The sequence below is a fragment of the Chiloscyllium plagiosum genome, unplaced genomic scaffold, assembly GCF_037043375.1.
Source record: "Chiloscyllium plagiosum isolate Xiang-an unplaced genomic scaffold, Cpla_swu_hap1 HiC_scaffold_25, whole genome shotgun sequence".
Lineage (NCBI taxonomy): Eukaryota > Metazoa > Chordata > Chondrichthyes > Orectolobiformes > Hemiscylliidae > Chiloscyllium > Chiloscyllium plagiosum.
This window is the reverse complement of record NW_028270163.1, coordinates 54,659,797-54,682,179: the sequence shown is the minus strand read 5'-3', so window position 1 is coordinate 54,682,179 and position 22,383 is coordinate 54,659,797. Positions and strand designations below refer to the sequence as shown.

The 22,383-nt window shown below is 42.6% G+C and overlaps 1 protein-coding gene across 2 annotated transcripts in view; it reads right to left on the bottom strand.

The window, feature by feature from the left end:
* The window catches only part of LOC122562356 (myeloid-associated differentiation marker homolog), a 106,593-nt gene extending 84,635 nt beyond the window's left edge, over positions 1 to 21,958 (bottom strand). The window contains exons 1-3 of one of the 2 annotated variants that reach the window (XR_015761441.1): positions 20,879 to 21,958; positions 15,228 to 15,323; positions 13,458 to 13,763 (exon numbers count right to left, since the gene is read on the bottom strand). Coding sequence is in view for 1 of the 2 variants with exons in the window: in XM_088000746.1 (XP_087856872.1) it covers positions 20,909 to 21,952 (1,044 nt within the window). In the remaining variant the exon portion in view is untranslated. Of the gene's footprint in view, positions 1 to 13,457; positions 13,764 to 15,227; positions 15,324 to 20,878 lie in introns of those variants that run through there. The other variant, XM_088000746.1, reaches the window with a different exon arrangement.
* Positions 21,959 to 22,383: the final 425 nt, after the last annotated feature.

Sequence of the window (22,383 nt, the reverse complement as noted above, 5' to 3'; positions counted from 1 at the left end):
CATATTAAATTGTTCAGATTAATTTAATTTGACCACAAAATCTCTTGCCTTCTCCAATGTGTCAAAGAGATGCACAGATTCATCTAAGGTGAAACGAAGCACCGCCGGATACCTCAGAAAGTACTGAATACCAAGCTCCCTCAGTCTTCACTTGACACCGTCGTAAGATTTTCTTTTCTGAATCACCGCTACTGAGAAGTCTTGGAAGAACATGATCTTAGACCCCTCATAAATTAGGGCCTTCAGATCTTTCCCCTGGAATCTGGAAGCATCCATGATTCTGTTCTTATCCCTATAGTAATGGAACTGCACCAGGAGAGGACGAGAACATTGACCCAAGCCTGATCTCCGCGCCGTGACCCGGTGAGCCCTCTTGATCTTCAAACCTCTCATTCCAGTCTCCAAGTTAAGGAATTTCGGCAACCAGTCCTCAATAAATTCCGTCAGCCACTCACCTTCCTTACCCTCCAGCAGAACCACGATCTGAACATTTTTTCTCCTTCCCCTGTACTCGAGGTCATCAACTTGGTCAAGCAAATTACGGACCTGCGTCTCCAGGGCTTGGATCCTATCCTTGGAGGAACCAGTTTCAGCTTCCACAACTATGACTCTGTGTTCTACCTCATCCGTTCTTTTCTCCAGGACTCCCAGCTGCTGTTCATGTTTCTGCAGCATGATAGATATCAGGGCCAGCTTCTCTTCTACCTGCTTACCCAACATCTCGCAAGATTTAGTGAGCTCCTTCACCAGGGCCTGGTAAGAAGTTGAGTCTGAGGATCCTGCAGGCTGGGCCATGGGCCTGGCCTCAGACGCTCCTTCTTCCTTCTTCAGCATCGCTGGACAGCGAAAACCAAGCTAAGTTGATTTTTAACAGTTTCCTGGGACTCCACAACCTTTCCAGAGTCCCAGGATATTGTGGTGGTCCTGCTTGCGTTGCGGTGTGGAGCTCTGCAAAGCAATCTTCCTAGATCACTGCCATCTTGGATCACCCTAAATAGGGTGGTTAAAAAGGTGTTTGGTACACTTGCCGTTATTGCTCAGTCCTTTGAGTATACGAGTTGGGAAGTCATATTGAAGTTGTACAGAACTTTGGTGGGGCTTCTTCCTGAATAGTCTATCCAGTTCTAGTCATCCAGTTATAGGAATGATATTATTTGGATAAGTACCTTAATAGAAAAGGTTTGGAGGTTTATGGGCCAGGAGCATGTAGGTGGAACTAGTTTAGTTTGGGATTATGTTCAGCACGGACTGAAAGGACCAAAGGTGCTGTATAATTGTATGTATGACTCCAGATTCACAGCAATGTGGTTAACTCTTAACTGAGTAATTAGGAATAGATGATAACTGCTGGCCTGGCGCAAGTATCTCAAGTAGGGATCAGGGGTGCACAATCCAATGAAAGAACCCTGAATAATTTCTCCCCCACAAACCCAATGGGACCCAGTGGCCCAGAGGATGAGATGTTGACTCTGTATGGATATGTTGCTGAAGGTTTCAACAATGATTTCCCACCTCCAATCACAATATTTTTCCAATTTTCAATTCTTAAATAAATCAGAGGCAGAATGTTCAATGAAAATGAAAAACAATGCTTTCTAATGCCTCATACATTTTCCAGTAATGTTCAGGAAATAGATCTGTAACTCCTGGAGGATTCATGACAATCCAGGTAAATGGATATTGGAAAGCCATCCAACAACATTCTATACTTTCACCAACAATTGTGTCAGAAAACTAGGTGTGTATAAAATTCCCCAGAATGAGTGAGGGGCTGTGAGAGTGGGAAGAGAGAGGCCAGGGCTGACTAGTGAGAAAATTCATTCCAAAGTGGCCTCAAGGGAAAACCTGCTTGACCCCCTGGGGTTGGTGGCAAAGCAGGGTGCGGTGGAGAGAGAGCTTATGTTGACAGGAAATATTGGACCTTGAGACAAGAAATGATAAGTAGTGAGTGAGAATGAGAATGAAAATGAAACACTGGAACAAAATACAAGGCACTTGCTTGAAAGGCAAATGTTAAAAAAACACAAAATAATCTTCAACTTATTCTAAGAAGGGAGGTTAAAAACCAGTAACTGATTAGCTCTCAACAGCCATGTTAAATGGATTTCCTTTGTTTACACTGAGTAAAGTTATTACTACATTCCTTCCACATCCTCTTACTATTTAATAACAGATGATCAAGTGATAACTGCAACATTGGCTTTGGGCCACTAGGAGGGGCAAAACCAAACTAATTATGATATCTAGTCTGCACTGAAATATCTTTATGAAACTGAAGTCTCACTATAATGGATTAACTACAAAGGGCCAGAACTTGCAGTAAAAATGGTGGTGATGCCATCAGAGCTTATTGTTACTGAAGACTAAATCAGAATACAGTCCAGGATCTGCACGTTCTGTTAAAAATGCAATGGTAGCACAATGATTACATAATCCAGAATCCTGGTCATTGATCCAGAGATTAAATTAAATTCCAACATAACAGCTCATTAATTTAATTAAAATAAATCCAGAATTTAAAAAGCCAGTATCAGTAATGGCGTCATAAACCTAGTAATCATATTCTTACCCAGTCTAGCCCATATGTAACTCCAGGTGCTAAGCAGAATGATTAACTCTTAAATGCTTTATAAAATCATAGAGTTGTCCAGGAAGCAGTTTAACATCATCTTCTCAAGGGCAATACTACGGCTGTTGCTGGCAAGGTAAAGGAATTAAATCAAAAAGTAGAAATCAGGAAGTTGCTGTGTGAGTTGCCCTGTTCATACACAATGTTGATGACACTGTGACCTCCAGCATCCAAATACATAGTGAGACATGAATTTGAAATGGATACCCATGAAACCTGCCAGGAGGAGGGCTGATGCATTCAAATCTAACCGAATTTTTATTAAGTTAAAAATCACACAACACCAGGTTATAGTCCAACAGGTCTAATTGGAAGCACACTGGCTTTCGGAGCGTCGCTGCTTCATCAGGTGATAGTGGAGGGCTCAATCCTAACACACAGAATTTATAGCAAAAAACTGTAACTGAAATTATACATTGAAAAATTGATTGTCTGTTAAGTCTTTCATCTGTTTGAATACCATGATAGTTTCACTTCTTTCATGTGTAAATCACAAAACCTTTTTTTAAAAAGTTGCATTCTCCAGTTAGCTGTTAACAATGGTGATAGCTAGACAATATGTTGAAGGTTCTGGATTAGTGGTGCTGGAAGAGCTCAGCAGTTCAGGCAGCATCCAAGGAGCAGCGAAATCGACGTTTTGGGCAAAAGCCCTTCATCAGGAACAAAGGCAGAGAGCCTGAAGCGTGGAGAGATAAGCTAGAGGAGGGTGGGGGTGGGGAGAAAGTAGCATGCAGTACAATAGGTGAGTGGGGGAGGGGATGGTGATAGGTCAGGGAGGAGAGGGTGGAGTGGATAGATGGAAAAGGAGATAGGCAGGTAGGACAAGTCCGGACAAGTCATGGGGACAGTGCTGAGCTGGAAGTTTGGAACTAGGGTGAGGTGGGGGAAGGGAAAATGAAGAAACTGTTGAAGTCCACATTGACGCCCTGGGGTTGAAGTGTTCCGAGGCGGAAAATGAGGCGTTCTTCCTCCAGGCGTCTGGTGGTGAGGGAGCGCTGGTGAAGGAGGCCCAGGACCTCCATGTCCTCGGCAGAGTGGGAGGGGGAGTTGAAATGTTGGGCCACGGGGCGGTGTGGTTGATTGGTGCGGGTGTCCCGGAGATGTTCCCTAAAGCGCTCTGCTAGGAGGCGCCCAGTCTCCCCAATGTAGAGGAGACTGCATCGGGAGCAACGGATACAATAAATGATATTAGTGGATATGCAGGTAAAACTTTGATGGATGTGGAAGGCTCCTTTAGGGCCTTGGATAGAGGTGAGGGACATTTGACCTTGGACCTTCGGGTGACCATCCTCCAAAGCGGACTTCGAGACAGGCAGCAGCGAAAAGTGGCCAAGCAGAGGCTGATAGCTAAGTTCGGTACCCATAGGGAGGGCCTCAACCGGGACCTTGGGTTCATGTCACATTACAGGTGACCACCATAGCACTATACACACACACACTCCTACACACACACACACTGGCACTCTTATACACATGGACACACACATACACAGACGTGCACACGGACAAAGACCCAGATGCACACATATATTTTGTAGGGTGAATTTGTACTTGCAGGGTCACATTGTACTTTGCTCAAAACTGCATGCATTCATGTAGAAGTCTGAGCTCAAAAACTGCATGAATTCATGTAAAACTCCGTTATCTCGCTTTTTAGATTAGAATCGATCTAAACATCATGGCATAGACAGAGAACACAGGGGGCTAACTCCTTCAACATATTGTCTAGCTATCACCATTGTTAACAGCTAACCTGAGAATGCAACTTTTTAAAAAAAGGTTTTGTGATTTACACATGAAAGAAGTGAAACTATCATGGAATTCAAACAGATGGAAGACTTAACAGAAAATCAATTTTTCAATGTATGATTTCAGTTACATCACACTGTAAATTTTTGCTATAAATTCTGTGTTAGGATTGAGCCCTCCACTATCACCTGATGAAGCAGCGACGCTCCAAAGCTAGTGTGCTTCCAATTAGACCTGTTGGACTATAACCTGGTGTTGTGTGATTTTTAACTTTGTACACTCCAGTCCAACACCGGCATGTCCAAATCATGAATTTTTATTGTCATGGTATGTCTTAATTATTATGAATCGAACTCTCCGGCACTGAAAGTTTAATTTTTCAGGTATCGTCTGGAGTCTCATTACTTCAAATTTTAATTATTGGAAATTTAATGTCTTTTAAAATCTCATTTAAAATCCTTCAAAATAGAGCAGTGGGGCCCACTTGAGGAGGACCTCTGTTTAACATCACATTTTATACCCGCACTGTGCAAAATTTCCTCAGTACACTATAAGCGTCAGGGAAATAAAAGTTGTATATATCTTGATGACAAGGATTGGGAGGATTGGGTGCGCAGGGGTTAGAGGAATAGGTGGAACCTGAGTCCAGAGAGAGAGAGGAACAATCACTTTCATCCTCTCTCTCTCTGTACTCCTTCTCCACATATCAGCTCACTCCTCACCTCCCCACCCCACCAAAACTCCTTATCAAGATAAATACCATTTTCTTCCAGATGCTTTCTGTTCCAAAGAAGGGTGGCTGGACTCAAAACATTAATTTTTTTCCCATTTCACAGATGCTGCCAGACCCGCTGAGTTTCTCCAGCAATTCCTGTTTTCATTTCAAATTTCCAGCACCTGCAGTTCTTTGTTTTAGTTTACTATAAGTATCGGCCCAAATTATGTGCTCACATATCTAGATGCAGCTAGACCTAAACCCATGACTTCATGACTCAAAAATGTGAATGTTAACTGAACCATACTGATACCATTTATCACAATGTGTCTACCGCCAGAATGTCTCACTTCACTGTTTCACCAGAAAGTAACTTATGCCAATTTTGTTGTACACCCTCTCACTGATTCAATGCATCACGTACTGTTACAGTGAGTACTGGGGGTTGAGTTTCCTCTCCACCAGTTGTTTTTATTCCTTCATTAAATCCAGAGCTTTTTCAACACAAACTCTATGTTCTCGTTTTGAGCTGGAGTGTGGCCCAAATGCAGGAGAAAATGAAACGCAAAATCCAACACTTCAATTACTGTAATGAATGCTGTTGGTTATTTCAGATCATATTTAGCTCTGCTGCTTCCCTTTGTTTAATGTAAAGTGGAGTGGTTGGAAGGTAGGATTATAGAATCTTTCCCCAGTTGCAGGATATTTGTAGTGTTAATTCATGCTTGGAGTATGAGTGCAACTGTTAAGGCTGCTTTTGCTATTCTTAAAAGAATGATATTGATGTTTCATCTTGAACCACTAGTGAAGATGCTCTCATAATGGTTCTAATAGCTTATTATGACCATAGCGTAGTTGAGTATAAACTACTGTGGTGTAGCCACAGGAGTGACACATAAAATGTCTCAGTTTGAGGAGAGATTAGATAGGCTGTGTTCCTTTTCTCTGGAGCAGAGGAGGTTGAGGGGATCAAATTGAGGTATACAAAATATTGAGAGGGATAAACAAAACAGATTGTGAGAATCTTTTTCCTCATGACTAATATGTCTAAGACCAGAGGCACAAGTTTAAAGGTGTGGGATAAGTGGTTTAGAGGAGATCTGAGGAAATTTCTTTTACCCAGAGGGTAGTAGAAATATGGAATGTGTTACCCGAGATGGTGGTCGAGACAGGTATGTTCACAATATTTAGGCAGCATCTGGATGAGCATTTAAAATGGCAAGGCACAGTTGGCTATGGACTAAGCCTAGGTAAATGGGACTAATGCCATTTGGTGTTTGTTAGTTGACATAGATTTGGGGGATGCTGAGGGAGGCATTTCTATGCTACATGACTCGATCTTCTGCTCCTCACATCATTTAATATGTAATTGGCCTCTTTCTCATGCAATCATGTGGTGTGAGAGGCAAAATGTCAGACATAGCTGGAACCTTTCAGGTACAAGACAATGGTGCCATTCTTAATGCCTAACATAGAACATAGAACAATACAGCACAGAACAGGCCCTTCGGCCCACGATGTTGTGCTGAACATTTGTCCTAGCTTAAGCACCCATCCATGTACCTATCCAATTGCCGCTTAAAGGTCGCCAATGATTCTGACTCTGCCACTCCCACAGGCAGCGCATTCCATGCCCCCAACACTCTCTGGGTAAAGAACCTACCCCTGACATCCCCCCTATACCTTCTACCCTTCACCTTAAATTTATGTTCCCTAACTGCACAGCAATTCAGATATCCAAGCCTCAAACTACTATCTTGTCTCTGATACTTCACACTGGCACAGCACACGAACTGCTCATGAATGACTAAACTTATTATTGTATGTAGCATCACCCCACAATAGCTTTCACTCACTTATTTGCCACAGCTACTAAGTCTTCCTGCTCTCTGGCTCGTTCACTTTATATATTAATGATCTGGATGAAGGGACTGGGGGCATTCTAGCGAAGTTCGCCGATGATATGAAGTTAGGTGGACAGGCAGTTAGTACTGAGGAGGTGGGGAGGCTGCAGAAAGATTTAGACAGTTTAGGAGCGTGGTCCAGGAAACGGCTGATGAAAGTCAACGTGAACAAGTGCGAGGTCTTGCACCTTGGAAAAAAGAATACAGATACAGACTATTTTTTAAACGGTGAGAAAATTCATAAAGCCAAAGTACAAAGGGATCTGGGAGTGCTAGTCCACGATTCTCTAAAGGTTAACTTGCAGGTTGAGTCCATGATTAAGAAAGCAAATGTAATGTTGTCATTTATCGCAAGAAGGTTGGAATATAAAAGCAGCGACGTGCTTCTGAGACTTTATAAAGCTCTGGTTAGGCCCCATTTAGAATACTGTGTCCACGTTTAGGCCACACATCTCAGGAGCGTGTCCAGCAGAGATTCACACAGATAATCCCTGGAATGGTAGGCCTAACATGTGATGATCGGTTGAGGATCCTGGGATTGTATTCATTAGAGTTTAGAAAGTTGAGGGGAGATCTAATAGAAACTTACAAGATAATGCATGGCTTCTAAAGGGTGGACGCTGGGAATTTGTTTCCGTTAGGTGGGGAGACTAGGACCTGTGGGCACAGCCCTAGAATTAGAGGGCATCAATTTAGAATGGAAATGAGGAGACGTTTCTTCAACCAGAGAGTGGTGGGCCTGTGGAATTCATTGCCACTGAGCGCAGTGGAGGCCAGGACATAGGGTGTCTTCAAGGTAGAGATTGATAAATTCTTGATCTCGCAAGGAATTAAGGGCTACAGGGAGAGTGCGGGTAAGTGGAATTGAAACGTCCATCAGCCATCATTAAATGGTGGAGTGAACTCGATGGGCTGAATGGCCTTGCTTCCACCCCTCTGTCTTATAGTCTATAAAGCTATACAACTCTCAGAGGTTTGCAGCCACCCAATAAGCCCAAAGTATGTGATCACCATGAGAAGCTACAAGATACATCCTTGTGTATCTGCACGAGATGGCTGTATTGCTGTGTGTCAATAGACCTGCCAGAAGCATTTTAATGCCAAAACCATTCAAGTCAAAGGTGCCCCAAGCTCTAAAATGAAGTCCTAAAGTGGATTTGGAATTGGTCCAATCAGCCATGATACTTGTTGAGATTAATGATATGCTGATGCTGACTTTGGAGGACGAAGGGTGGAGCAGAATGATGTCCATAAAATGTATAAGACATGTTGATAAAGGCATATTAAAATGGAGGATCGGAGGATCAGAGAAGCAAGTACACAAAACGCCCAAATTATCTGATAAATTCAGGTTAATAGAAAACATAGACCAGGTTTAAGTACTTAACAAAAATGACTATTTATTGCAAGTAAATAATTAAAATTCCAGGTCAATAACTGTATTCTTGTGAACATGTAACTCTAATCTCCTTCTATACCTTCGCCAATCCCAAACGCCTAAACAAAATTGCTAGAAGTAGAGGGGATTAAAAACTGGGAAAGCAATTCAATGGAAACAGTTCTCCAGATGTGACGGATATGTTCCTTTGGATTCCCAAATCTGTCAGTTACTTCACTTCTCCACTGGAGGCACAGATTTTTGTTCAAATTATGAAGTTCTGACTTATTGGGTAAAAGCAATAGTCCACAACAACTGGTGGGAGAGAATAAACTGGCTTTCTTCAGGCATTTTACCAGAGAGCAAGAGACATACCATCTGCCCTTTCTGAAGGCTTCTGTCAGTATCATTCACACCCACAAGCTGCTCAACTATCCAGGAGTATTCATGGTCAAATCTCATTTTGAATACAGACTCCTAAACTCAGGCCGCTTCCTCTTACAACTCTCCCCTCCTGCTTACCAAACAACAGTAAATGTTCTTAACAACATATTCTTACACAACAAACCTAAACAAGAAGACACAACACGCACAAAGACTCTGGCCACACTACCATACATTACAGACATGTTGAAGATGACAACCGGACTACTCCCATCCCTTGGCATCATGATAGCCCACAAATCTACCAACACACTGAAACAACTCTTAATGAATCTAAAGGATCCTATACCAATCACTAGCAGACAAATATCATATACAAAATACCCTGCAAGGACTACAACAAACATTACATCGGACAGACTGGCAGGAAACTAGCCATCACGATACATGAGTACCAACTAGCCACCAAAAGACACAACCAACTATCACTAGTATCCTTACACACAGACGAGGGACACCAGCTTAACTGGGACAATATATCCATCCTCGAACAGGCTAAACAAAGACATGCACAGGAATTCCTAGAGGCTTGGCATTTGAACCGGAACTCCATCAACAAACACATCGATTTGGACCCTATTTACTCAGAATCACTCAGAAAAAGAACCGGAAGTGATATTACCCACCAAAACAGACCAAGACACATAAATAGAAAGCGGGACAGTATGCCAGCCCTTCAAAGGAGGCTCACTGATGATGTTAGCTAGCATGGTGACGAAACGTCTGAGAACAAGTCTTCCAGCTCAGAGAGAAAACTTACAACCTGAACCACAATTTGAACGACAAACAACAGCATAAACATGATGTCAAATGAGTTTCAGTAAATTGATTTTTAAAAGTACAGCAATTTCTTCCTTAGTCCTTTGATGTAAAACAGTCATTTGCACAGTTGGGGCCACAATCAACAATGAAGTAAAATAAAACAATGCAGTCTTCTCAGCTCACACTGTAAATAGGGAACTGTCCCAGTCTAGTTTCTGAGAGGAAGGGAGAATTGTAAGTTACATATGAATGAAATAAGTTGGGGTATAATTGAAATGCAAAAGCATGGAAATAAAGTAAAGTGGTCACCATTTATCAGTGAGATGCTGACCTTGCTATTGACACTCGGGGCAAATTGGAGATTTTTGTGATGTGGAGATTCAATTGTTTCCCATTTTTGCTGTAATTTCCCACATTTATCTTCAAATCTGTTAAGGCATGACAAACTCCACACGTGGCTACTTATTACTTCTAGATCAATATTTTTGAAAATTGAATCCAAATTCTCAAACAAGCTTGATAAGATTTTGACTCGGGTTCTCTTGATGACTAATTCAGTCACATAAACACTACGCTATTGTTCAGAGAATATTACCAGACTCTCTTAGAACAAAGGACAAAAGAACAGGACAGCACAGGAACAAGCCTTCAGCCCACAAGCCTGCACTGACACATGACTTCTTTCTAAACTAAAAACCTTCTGCCTCACCAGTCCGTATTTCTCTATTCCTTACCTATTCACATACTGTCAAAATACCTCTTCAACATTGCTATTCTATCTGCTTCTACCGCCTCCCCGAGCAACGCATTCAAGGCACTCACCACTCTCTGTGTTTAAAACTAGTCTCTCATATCTCCTTTAAACTTTTCCCCTTTTTCCCTAAATCTATGTTCTTTAGTGACTGACATTTCTATCCTGGAAAAAAAGACTAACTACCAGTGCCTCATAATTTTGTCAACCTCTAATCGGTCATCCCTCAGCCTCCAACATTCAAATGAGAACAAACCCCAATTTTGTCCAATCACTTCTCATACCCAATGCCCTCCAAACCAGGCAACATGCTAGTAAACCTCCTCTCCAATATCTCCACATCCTTCTATTAGTGTGGCATACAGAACTGTACATAATATTCCAAATGTGGACTAACTAATGTTCTATACAGCTGTAACATGGCTTACCGATTTTTATACTCTATGCAAGCATGCCATACACATTCTTGACAACCTTATCCACCTGTGTTGCCTGTTTCAGGGACTTGTATGCCTAGGCCCCTCTGTACATTAATGCTTCTAGAGTTTTTGCCACTTCCTCTGTACTTTGGTCTTGCATTAGACCTTTCCAAAGTGTAGCGCCTTACATTTGTCTGGAGTAAAGCCCATTTGCCATTTCTTCACTCTGGTCTCCAGCCTATCTATAACCTGTTGTATTCTTCTGGCAATCCTCCTTACAACCACAGCTCTGCCAACCGTTGTGCCGTCTGCAAAGTTACTAATCAGTAGTCCCTACACTGATCCCTTTTGAATACCATTAGCCTCAGGTCTCCAGTCATAAAAACATCCTTTCACTTCTCGGTCTTCTATGACCAAGTTAGTTCTGTATCCATCTTAGCAGCTCACCACAGATCCTGCGTGACTTCATCTTCTGGATCAGTCTGCCATGAAGGATCTTGTCAAAGGCCTTGCTAAAGTCCACATAGATAACATCCATAGCTCTACCCTTAACAGTAATCTTTATCTTTTCCTCAAACTAACTCAAAAACCATGCTGCCTCTCACCAGTAAGTCCATATTTTTCTAAATGTGAATAATCCTGTCCCTAAATATCTTATCCAATAACTTCCTTACCAATTACATAATGCTCACCGTCTTGCAATTTCCCAGATTATTCTTACTGCTCTTAAACAGGGGAACAACGTTGGCTATTCTCCTGTCCTCTAGGATTTTGCCTGCAATTAAAGAAGTTGTAAAGATTGCATGCCAGGCCCCAGAAATTTCCTTCATCACCTGCCTCAGTATTTTGGGATAGATCCCATCACATCCTGAAGATGTGTCTACATTAATGCTTTTCAAAACACCATTTTTATAATCGACATGTCCTAAAAGATCAACATACCCCTCTCTAGATTCACCACCACAATATCCTTCTCCTTAATGAATACTTCGTATTGGTATTCACAAAAGTCCAGCTCCAAGCATAGATTTCCTCCGTTGTCTCGAGTTGCCCTACCCTTTCCCTATTTACTTTTTGCTCCTTATATACATATATAAGCCTGGGGACTTTTCTTAAATTTTGTTTGTCAAAGTCATTTCAAGGCCCATTTAGCCCTCCTAACTCTAAGTTCTTTCCTTGTTTCTTTTTATAGCTTGATATCTTTGTCTGTCTTCAGGTTCCCTAAACCTTACATAGGTCTCCTTTTCATTTCTGAATAAGCTCAATTTATTGTTATCCAAGGTCCCCAAATCTTGCCATCCTTCTCCTTCAATTTCACAGTAACATGCTGGTACTGAACTCTAATTAACTGGCCGTTAAAAAGATTTCCACATGGCTGATGTAGAGTTACCCTCAAAACAGCTGGCCCAATCTACATGCTGACTGACATTGTCCTAGTTAGCCTTTCCCCATTTTAGTACTTTCGCTCAAGGTCTACTCTTCTCCTTATCCACAAGTAACTTAAAAATGTACAGAATTATGGTCACTGTTCCTGAAATGCTCCTTCATTGAAACTTTGATCACCTGGCCAGGCCTATTCCCCAATAGCATGTCTAATATGATCTTGCCCAGTTGGACTATTTACATATTGCTTCAAGAAACCCTCTTGGACACACCAAACAAATGACTCCCCAATCCAAGCCCTTAATGCTAAGCGAGTCCCAGTCAATATATGGGAAGTTAAAAATCACACACCACAACAACCCTGTTGTTTTCACACTTTTCCATAATCTGTCCACATATTTGTGCCTCTTTTTCCCCACTGGCTGTTGGGAGGGCTAGAGTGCAACCCCAAAGTGATTCCACCCTTCCTATATAACCTCACTGATGAACCCTCCAAGGTGTTCTCCCTCAATATGGCTGTGATATTCTTCCTAATGAGTAATGCAACTCCTCCACCTCTTTTACTGTCCTTAGACTTGAATGTACAAGAGATATTGCCATTACTTTGACTGCACATCTGTACTTTTAGTACTTTGGTCACAATGGCATTGCAAATTAGTGTGCTCTCCAGTTGACACTTTTGAAGGGGTAAGTTACAAAATCCTGATTCATCATTGGGCAGCAGGCAGCAGCAGAGTGCTTAGACAGCTACAGAATCTCAGAACTGCTACAGATGCAGGAGGCTACTCCACCCATCCTGTGTGAACCAGTTAGATTTACAAGCAATGAAATTACAATGAATGCTAGTATTAACAAAAATCTGGCCCACTCAAAATATAATACATTCCCTATAAACAGTGGGTGATAAATAGAAAAATTTACAACATTAAGAAAAACATGGTCCAAGTCAAACATGTGTTTTAAGAAGTTTATATTTTACAATTTAATCAAAGAAAAATTTTACAAAATTGTTTTCACAAATATTCTTGGGCTCAACACAACAGAATTGCCTTATTTATAAAATACAAAATATATTAAACACATAAACTGATACAGTTTAAACCAAATAGAGTTCAAGGTTTTCTGTGCCACTCACTAAATAAACATCCTTGAGGAGAAAGTGAGGTCTGCAGATGCTGGAGATCAGAGCTGAAAATGTGTTGCTGGAAAAGCGCAGGTCAGGCAGCATCCAGGGAACAGGAGAATCGACGTTTCGGGCATAAGCCCTTCTTCAGGAATCTGAAGAAGGGCTTATGCCCGAAACGTCGATTCTCCTGTTCCCTGGATGCTGCCTGACCTGCTGCGCTTTTCCAGCAACACATTTTCAACAAATAAACATCCTTGTCAGGCAGTGTGCAGTTTGAAGTTTGAGGGTCACACATAAGCAACTCATTCAGTCTTCAACTGATTGCTAACTCATCACTTGAGAAACCACAGTCTCGTCTGAAACCCAAGATTCAGTGGAAGACAATGGTGGAAACTGGTTCAAAGATTCCATATTTATGGGAACTGGGAGCACGATGAGCACCTACATTCCAGGATCATACAGTGAATCATTTGACAAGCAGATAATGTCATCCAAGGAAGCATCTGAAATACATGAAGAGACACATCAGACAGGACCACCCTGCTCTCACTATCCCACCTTCCCTGACCTTTTTACATGGCTCTCTATCCACACCCTGGGACATCAGGAAAGTCCATGAGCAAATACATCAGCTGACATTCTGTGTCAGAGAACCACAGCTAAGAGTAATATTTAGGTCAGTCATAGTTAGACAATGGGGTAAAAATTTAGTTGGACTAAGGGGAAGTAGATGTAAGTGAAGGAAGATAATTTGCAGCATCCCTTTGAATGGTTTCATATTACTTAATACACTAAGTATTTGAGCAACAGTTTTTGAGAGCACATTTTCACACTAAAGTCATATACAGTAGCTGCCTCAACTGCTAATGATCCCTGTGAATTACTCATTGTCCTAGCCTTTATCCAAGATACCAGACTTGCCTTTCTTCTCACAACATTCCAATGTGATCATGGCTGCACTTGATTTCCATACACCTTCCTATGGAGACTATCCAACATTCTCACTAGTTTCTAATGTTCAATTTTGACAGCAACTCACAGCAAATTGTGAAACTCAGGAACCTTGCAAGTATGTTGATGGGAGCACAGCAAGGAAACAGTGAGGGAGAAGAGGGTGAATACAAAAGAGGAAGGCAATTTGGAAGAAATTAAGGAAGGGAGATTAGTTGAGGGGGAGAAAAGATGATCAAAAACAAGGATAAGTACAGAGAGGTTACAATTGACTATGTAATGCTCAATGAGGATATGGAGATTTCAAGTGAGTTAGCTGGGCTCTGGTCCCCAAAGCATTGCTCAGTAAATGGTATATTTGTGCTTGTGAGAGGGATGGGATAATCAAATTGATGGTTGGGGGTGGGAGATATACTTTGGATCCATTCTATTGATGGAAATTTTGGGAGGTAATATTATTGAAATTTAATATACAGGTTGCACAAAGACAGATGATTCCAAACGCACAAGGTAAAGATTCCAAGCATTTAGATACTGCTCAGGAACATATTAAACAGACCAAATGGGCTAGATGGCTTCATCCTATTCTAGTTTAACGAGATGATTTCAGAACTAAGTCTATATTACCTACCTTTGTCCCATAGCTGTTCAGCTAACAAACTTAAAAACTAACCAATTATTTAGTATTAACTGACATATGCAGGAGACAGTGCTACACTTTTACCACCCTGTGCAAGCATGAAGTATGAGAAACAATTAGCGATAAAAGGGAACCCAAAAAGATGTTTTATAAATATACAGGTAAGTAAAAGAGCAGTCAAAGGAAGAATGGGCTGACGGGAGACAAAAACATAGCTCTGCAGAGGCACAGGTCATGGCGAATGTACTAAATGAGTACCTTGCGTCTGTCTTTACCAGAACAGAGCATTCGTGTAGCATTTATAGGAGGAGCTGCTGGTGATATGAACAAAAACTTTCATTATAATCTATAAAAGGACACAAAATAGAAAAATTACCTGGTCTAGATTGGATATGTAATTAAAGACGGAAATTGTGCAGACTCTGCCCACATTCTTCCAATCATTCTCCCAGATGGGAGTGATGCAAAGGATCTGAAGATTGAAAATATTACAGACCTGTTTAAACAAGGATTCAACTTGGTAACTACAGGCCAGTTAGCCTAACATCAATGGTGGAGAAACATATAGAGACAGCTATCCAGGACAAAATTAACTGGTATTTGAAAAAATATAGACTAATTTTAAAAAGTCAGCATAGATGCAGTAATGGAAAATCGTAATTGACTGATCTGGCCCACAACCCTAACCTAATCATTGGGTCAAAATGCTGGAATTCCCTCTATAACAGCGTACTTACACCAAATGGACTACAGTGGTTCACGTAAACAGCTTACTACATGTTCTTACAGGCAATTAGAGGTGGGCAATAAATGCTGGGCTAGTCAGTGAAGTTCACATTCCCTGAATGAATTTTAAATAAAGTGGCTGACAGTAATAAGTTTACTGTTAAAAATATCAGAAATAAGAGGAGTACGTAAATCAGCCCCTCAAGCCGGCTCTGCAACTCAATATGATTGTGGCTGATCTCATCTTGGCCTCAAATCCGCCTTCCCGCCTGTTCTCCACAACCCATTACTATTTAAAAAATCAATGTACTCAAAATTTATTCAGAGGCCAGCATTCACTGTACCGTGTTAGTGAATTCTACATATTCACGACCCTGCCATTAAGCATGTAGATTCTCAAAAACACATTTGACAACACACCACATAATTAGATTAGATTACTTACAGATTAGATTACTTACAGTGTGGAAACAGGCCCTTTGGCCCAACAAGGCCACACCGACCCTCCAAAGAGCAACCCCTACATTTACCCCTTCACCTAACACTACGGGCAATTTACCATGGCCAATTCACCTAACCTGCACATCTTTAGACTGTGGCAGGAAACCGGAGCACCCGAAGGAAACCCACGTAGACATGGGGAGAATGTGCAAACTCCACACAGACAGTTGCCCGAGGCAGGATTTGAACCCGCGTCTCTGGCGCTGTGAGGCAGCAGTGCTAACTACTGTGCCACCGTGCCGCCCAAAAGCAATCGCCAACCCTGACGCAGCACTGCAGACTTCGCTGGCTAGCCCACCTCAGCCTTATACTTGGTCAGTGTGGCGGATGAACCCATGACCTTGGCATTATTAGCACCATGCTCTAACCAGCTGAGCTAACTGACCAACGCATAATAAACTTAACAAAGAAAATTTACAGCCCACAAACAGGCCCTTCAGCCCTCCAAGCCTGAGCCGATCCAAATCTAAACTTGCCGCCCAATTCCTAAGCACCTATATCCCCCTGCTCTCCACCTACTCATGCATCTCTCCAGATGCATCTTAAATGAATCTACTGTGCCTGCCTCTACTACCTCTGCTGGCAATGCGTTCCAGACACCCACCACCCTCTGTGTAGAGTACTTACCACTTGTATCCCCCTTAAACTTTTCACCTCTCACCTTGAAGGCGAGACCTCTCATACTGAATCCTTCATCCTGGGAAGAAGCTTATCTCTATCTACCCTGTCTATACCCTTCATAATTTGGTAGACCTCAACCAGGTCCCCCCTTAATCTCCTATTTTCTAATGAAAACAAAGCTAGTCTACTCAACCTCTCTTCATAGGTAGCATCTTCCATACCAGGCAACATCCTTGTAAACCTTCACTGCACCCTCTCCAAAGCGTCCACATCCTTTTGTAATATGGCGACCAAATTATTCAGGGAATGTGAACTGTACACAGTATTCTAAATGCGGCCGAACCAATGTCGTGTACAATTTTAACATGACCTGCCAGCTCTTATACTCAATACCCCAACCGATGAAGGCAAGCATTCTTGACCACTCCATCCACCTGTGCAGCAACCTTCAATGGATCTGCACTCCCAGATCTCTCTGCTCATCAACTTTTCCCAAGGCTCTTCCGTTCACTGTATAATTCGCTCTAGAATTAGACTTGCCAAAATGCATCATCTCACATTTGCCTGGAGTGAACTCCATCTGCCACTCTCCGCCTAACTCTCCAGCCTATCTATAGTCTCCTGTATTCTTTGACAGTCCCTTATGCATTTTGCTACTCCACCAATCTTCGTGTCATCAGCAAATTTGCTGATCATACCAACAGTGCCCTCTTCCAGATCATTTATTTATATCACAAACAACAGTGGCCCTAGCACTGATCCCTGTGGAACACCACTGGTCACCTTTCTTCATTTCGAGAAACTCCCTTCAACTACTACTCTGTCTCCTGTTGCTCAACCAGTTCTTTATCCACCTAGCTAGAACACCCTGCACACCATGTGACTTCACTTTCTCCATTAGTTTATCATGGGGGCAAAAATGGGTTTAAAGAAACAGCGGTAAAGCAGATATGAAATTGGTTAAGGGACATAAAATGGAGTAAAGTGCTGAATGATTGGTTTTCAGGCACAATTATATGTTCATTTGTGTTCCTCGTGGGTTGGGTATTGGGACTACACTTTTTGACATATATTAAAAGGCATACGGAGCATACTTCCAAAATCTGCCTGTTCATTTATAAAGGAAATGTTGGAACAGAGAGACCCTAAAGTGTACATATATAAAGTTTTGAGAAAGTTATGAAAACATTGGTTTTATCAAAAGAGGCAAAGAGCATACAAGTAAAGAAGTTATACTAAACTTATATAAAACTTTGGTTTGGCCTCAATTTGAGTATTTTGTTTCACACTGGAAAAAGGACATTAGAGAGAAGGTGCAGTTGAGATTTACCAGAAAAATATCATGGATGAAAGACTCTGTTAAGTGAACATACTACAATCTATAATTGTTCCCTTTAGAACAGACAGGTTTAAGAGGGAGGGCAGTACAGTAGCTCAGTGGTTAGCACTATTGCCTCACAGCACTAGGGACCTTGGTTCGATTTCCTCCTTGGGTGACTGTCTGTGTGGAGTTTGCACATTCTCCCGGTGTCTGCACAGGTTTCCTCCCACAATCCAAAGATGAAAATCAATTAAGGGTGGCACTGTGGCTAGCACTGCTGCCTCCCAGCATCAGGGTCCCAGGTTCAATTCCAACCTTGGGTGACTGTGTGGAGTTTGTACGTTTTTGTGTCTGTGTGGGTTTCCTCTGGGTGCTCCGGTTTCCTCCCACAGTCCAAAGATGCGCAGGTCAGGTGAATTGGCCATGCTAAATTTCCCATAGTGTTAGTCAGAAGGAAATGGGTCTAGGTGGGTTACTCTTTTGTGGGCAGCATGGTGGCACAGTGGTTAGCACTGCTGCCTCACAGCGCCAGAGACCCGGGTTCAATTCAGGTGACTGACAGTGTGGAGTTTGCACATTCTCCCAGTGTCTGCGTGGGTTTCCTCCGGGTGCTCCGGTTTCCTCCCACAGTCCAAAGATGTGCAGGTCAGGTGAATTGGCCATGCTAAATTGCCTGTAGTGTTAGGTAAGGGGTAAATGTAGGGGTATGGGTGGGTTTCGCTTCGGCGGGTCGGTGTGGACTTGTTGGGCCGAAGGGCCTGTTTCCACACTAAGTAAGCTAATCTAATGTGCAGGTTAGGTGAATTTACCATGCTAAATTGCCCATAATGTTCAGGGAAATGTAGGTTATGTGTATTAGTCAGGGATAAATTTAGGGTAGGGAAATGGGTCTGGATGACTCTTGGCAGGGTTAATGTGGACTTGTTGGGCCAAATGGCCTGTTTCCACACTATAGGAATCCTATGACATTTGGTTGAGTTGTTCAAAATTGTGAATGTTTTTGATACACTAAACGAGGAGAAACTCTTTCGTAGCAGAATCCTTGACAGCCAAATAATATAGAATTATTGTAACAGGCAAACAAATCAGCTCAACAGAAGGAAGCTTATTTTTAAACGAAATTATATTCAGGAATGAATTGCATAAAATGATGGTGGAAATAGGAACAATTCTGAGGAGAGTTTTATAAATACAAATGAGAAAAATAATTTCAGGCTGTGATAAAAGGAGGGTGGAAAATGAGCTTAATGTAATAACTCTGCTAAGCATCCGGTCAAAAAGCATCATTCTGTGTTATGTCAACCAATAATTTAAAGTTCTCACCTTCAGCTGAAATGTTTCAAAGGTTCCGACATTGTTTCTATAATCTCTTTCAACTTACCTATCTGGACAGTGGGTACACCATGTAGCAATCATTTCATTTGACCAGTAACTTATCGATAACTTCCACTTTGCCCTAACTTAGCTATTCTGTCAGAATTGCTGTATAATAATTGACAATGTATACAATTTAAAAAGGTACATGTACAGATGATCGGATTCATAAATGTCCAATTTACAAACACTCCTACTTTAGAATGAGGTCTTATATAAGGTATATTAGCATTAAGTATAATATATAATATATATATATTATATATAAAGTATATTAGATGCAACATGCAATTATTTTCTCATACTTATTAACAACTATTTTACATTGTACCATATTGATTTTAACTTGCATAATAATCAACTGAAGAACAAAATGTATTTGTAACCTAGGCGTAGCCTGTTTTATAAAATGATGTGCAGGTAATAAATAAAATGATGTACAGAGAGAATGTACAGAGTACATTTAAGGAGGAGATAGATGTTTTATCAGAAAGGAGTTGAAGGGTTATGGGGTCTGGGCAGGAAAGTGGAGTGAAGAGAGGGGGGATCAATCACGATTGTAATGAATGGTGGAGGAGAATCAAGGGGTCAACCGGCCTACTCCTGCTCTTAATAATTATGTTCTGGTGAATGCTGAAGAAACTCAACAGGTGTGGCAGCATTCATGGAGATGGAGATGAAGTTAACTTTTAAGATTGGTGTATTTCCACAGCAGTGTTCATTTGTGATTATTTTTTTAAAACTGTGGCTGTCATAGAGTCATACAGCAAAGAAACTTGGTCCAACCCATCCATACCAACCAGACATCCCCCTCTGAACCCTTCCTATTCATATACCCATCCAGATGCCTTTTAAATGTTGTAATTGTACCTGCCTCTACCATTTGCTCTGGCAGCTCGTTCAATACACGCACCACCCTATGCATGAAAAAAACTACCCCTCAGATCCATTTTAAATCTTTCCCTCTCACCTTAAAACTATGCCCTCTAGTTCTGCACTCCCCTCCCCTCACAAAGACCTTGGCTATTCACCTTATCCATGCCCTTCTCTCATTCATCTGGCCATAAAGGCATTTAATTATTGTGAATGGGTAAGGAAGGGAAGATTCTATATAACTTGGAGATACTGAGGACTGCAGATGCTGTAAAGTCTGTCAATAAAGTGTGGAGCTAGAAAAAGCACATCAAGTCAAGCCGCACCTGAGGAGCAAGAGAGTCGACATTTCAAATCTCCTGCTTCTCAGATGCTGCCTGACCTGCTGTGCTTTTTCCAGCTCCACACTTTGGACCCCAAGATTGGATGTAATGAATGCTCCACAATGAAGAGATAACGAAAATAAAGAGGAAAAAAAAGTACACAAAAACAGAAATTTCTGAAGAAACCCAGCAGGTCTGGCAGCATCTGTGGAGAGAAAAGCAGAGTTAACGCCAGAGTTTCGAGTCCAGTGACCCTGTTTCATAGAAGTTAAAGGGAAAGCAGCTTACCCTCAGCCCATGACACAGTCTGGCAGAATGTCAGCTCCTGCAGCAGCTCAGTTGGATGGAGTAAATCAGGTCGGTCAGGTAGGCTGTGAGGTTCAGGGCGATGAGAGCGGCGGACAGCAGCATCTGATTCCAGCGGCAGTTCATCTGTGAGCACTTGTCCAGCACTCTGGCTTCGCGACGGAGCTGGAGGGTCCAGACCGCCAGCACGGCCCCCTGCAGGAGGAAGGCCAGGACGCTGAAGACCAGCAGGAGCTGGGTGAAGGGGAACGGGCAGCGGGCCCGACACTCGCCCACCATTATGAGGATGACCGCCAGCGAGAGCAGGGCGCAGGCGCAGAGCGCACCAACGGCCCAACGGAAGCCCGCGAACTCCGGACTGCTCACGGTTGTCAGGGTAACGCACACGACGCAGGCCAGAGAAACCTCGAGAACCTTGAGCAGACCGGGACCGGTCGCCATGTAAGCCGTTCTGCCCTCACTGTCCTTGTTGAGGAAGAGAAGGAGGACGAGGAGCTCGACCGAGTAGGCCAGGAAAGCCAGACAGGAGGCGAGGGCGGCGGCGATCTGATAAGAAGAGAGTTCGCTCCAGTTCTCCTGGGCCACGGCCACACTCAGCACCATCAGCGGGTAGGTGACCGAGGCGGCCATGTTCATGAGGGCAGAGAAGGCGGCCACTGTGACGGGCAGATTCTTCCACGAGAGGGTGAGGAGGCTGTGGAACTGTGTGAACTCGGCCAGGAAGACGAGCAGGGTGGCGACGAAGGAGAAGCACCAGGTGAACATGGCGAAAGTGGCGAAGGCCCCGCTCCAGCCGGGGAGCCCCGCTGCCCTCGCCAGGCTGAAGGCCGTGCAGGTGAAGAGCATCTCCAGCAGCCGGCTCACCGTCTTCGGGGAGGCCAGGTTACTCATGTCACTGAATCTGACCGGCATCTTGCCTCTGAATGATCTCCTGTCCACAAGAGAGCCCCCGAGAATCCAGCACCTTAAACCGTCCTGAATGTGAAGAGCCCAGTTTGAATCTGCTGCACTTACCTCTCTGTGTATATAAAGCAGAAGAAGGCTGGCTGTTATCATTTCCTGCCTCGCTGGAAAGTCTGAGCGAAAACGGCGTTTTTATCAGATGTAAAGTGGCCTACTTAGTAACCACATTAGCAACGATCGCGAATGGCAGTAAGGTTTTAGGAAACCGCAACTTAGTTAGGCGAGTCTAATCTTTCCAACGTGAGGCAGGCACCAGCATAACCCAGTAAATGCAACGTTGACTGGGTAAGAAAATAAGCAGCTACGACAAAGTTGGACTACCACGATCCCACACTTTTCATCTATTTAATTCTTTTAAAATGAAAGTCAATAAAGGGGGATAAACTATCCCTGACCCACTCAAGTCATCAAAAAACAGTCATGAAGATATGTGCCAACTATAACATATGAAGAACCATATCTGGCTACCACTGCTCCTGACCACAATGGAGACAATTGAGTAATTTTCCCTGTCCAGATATGTC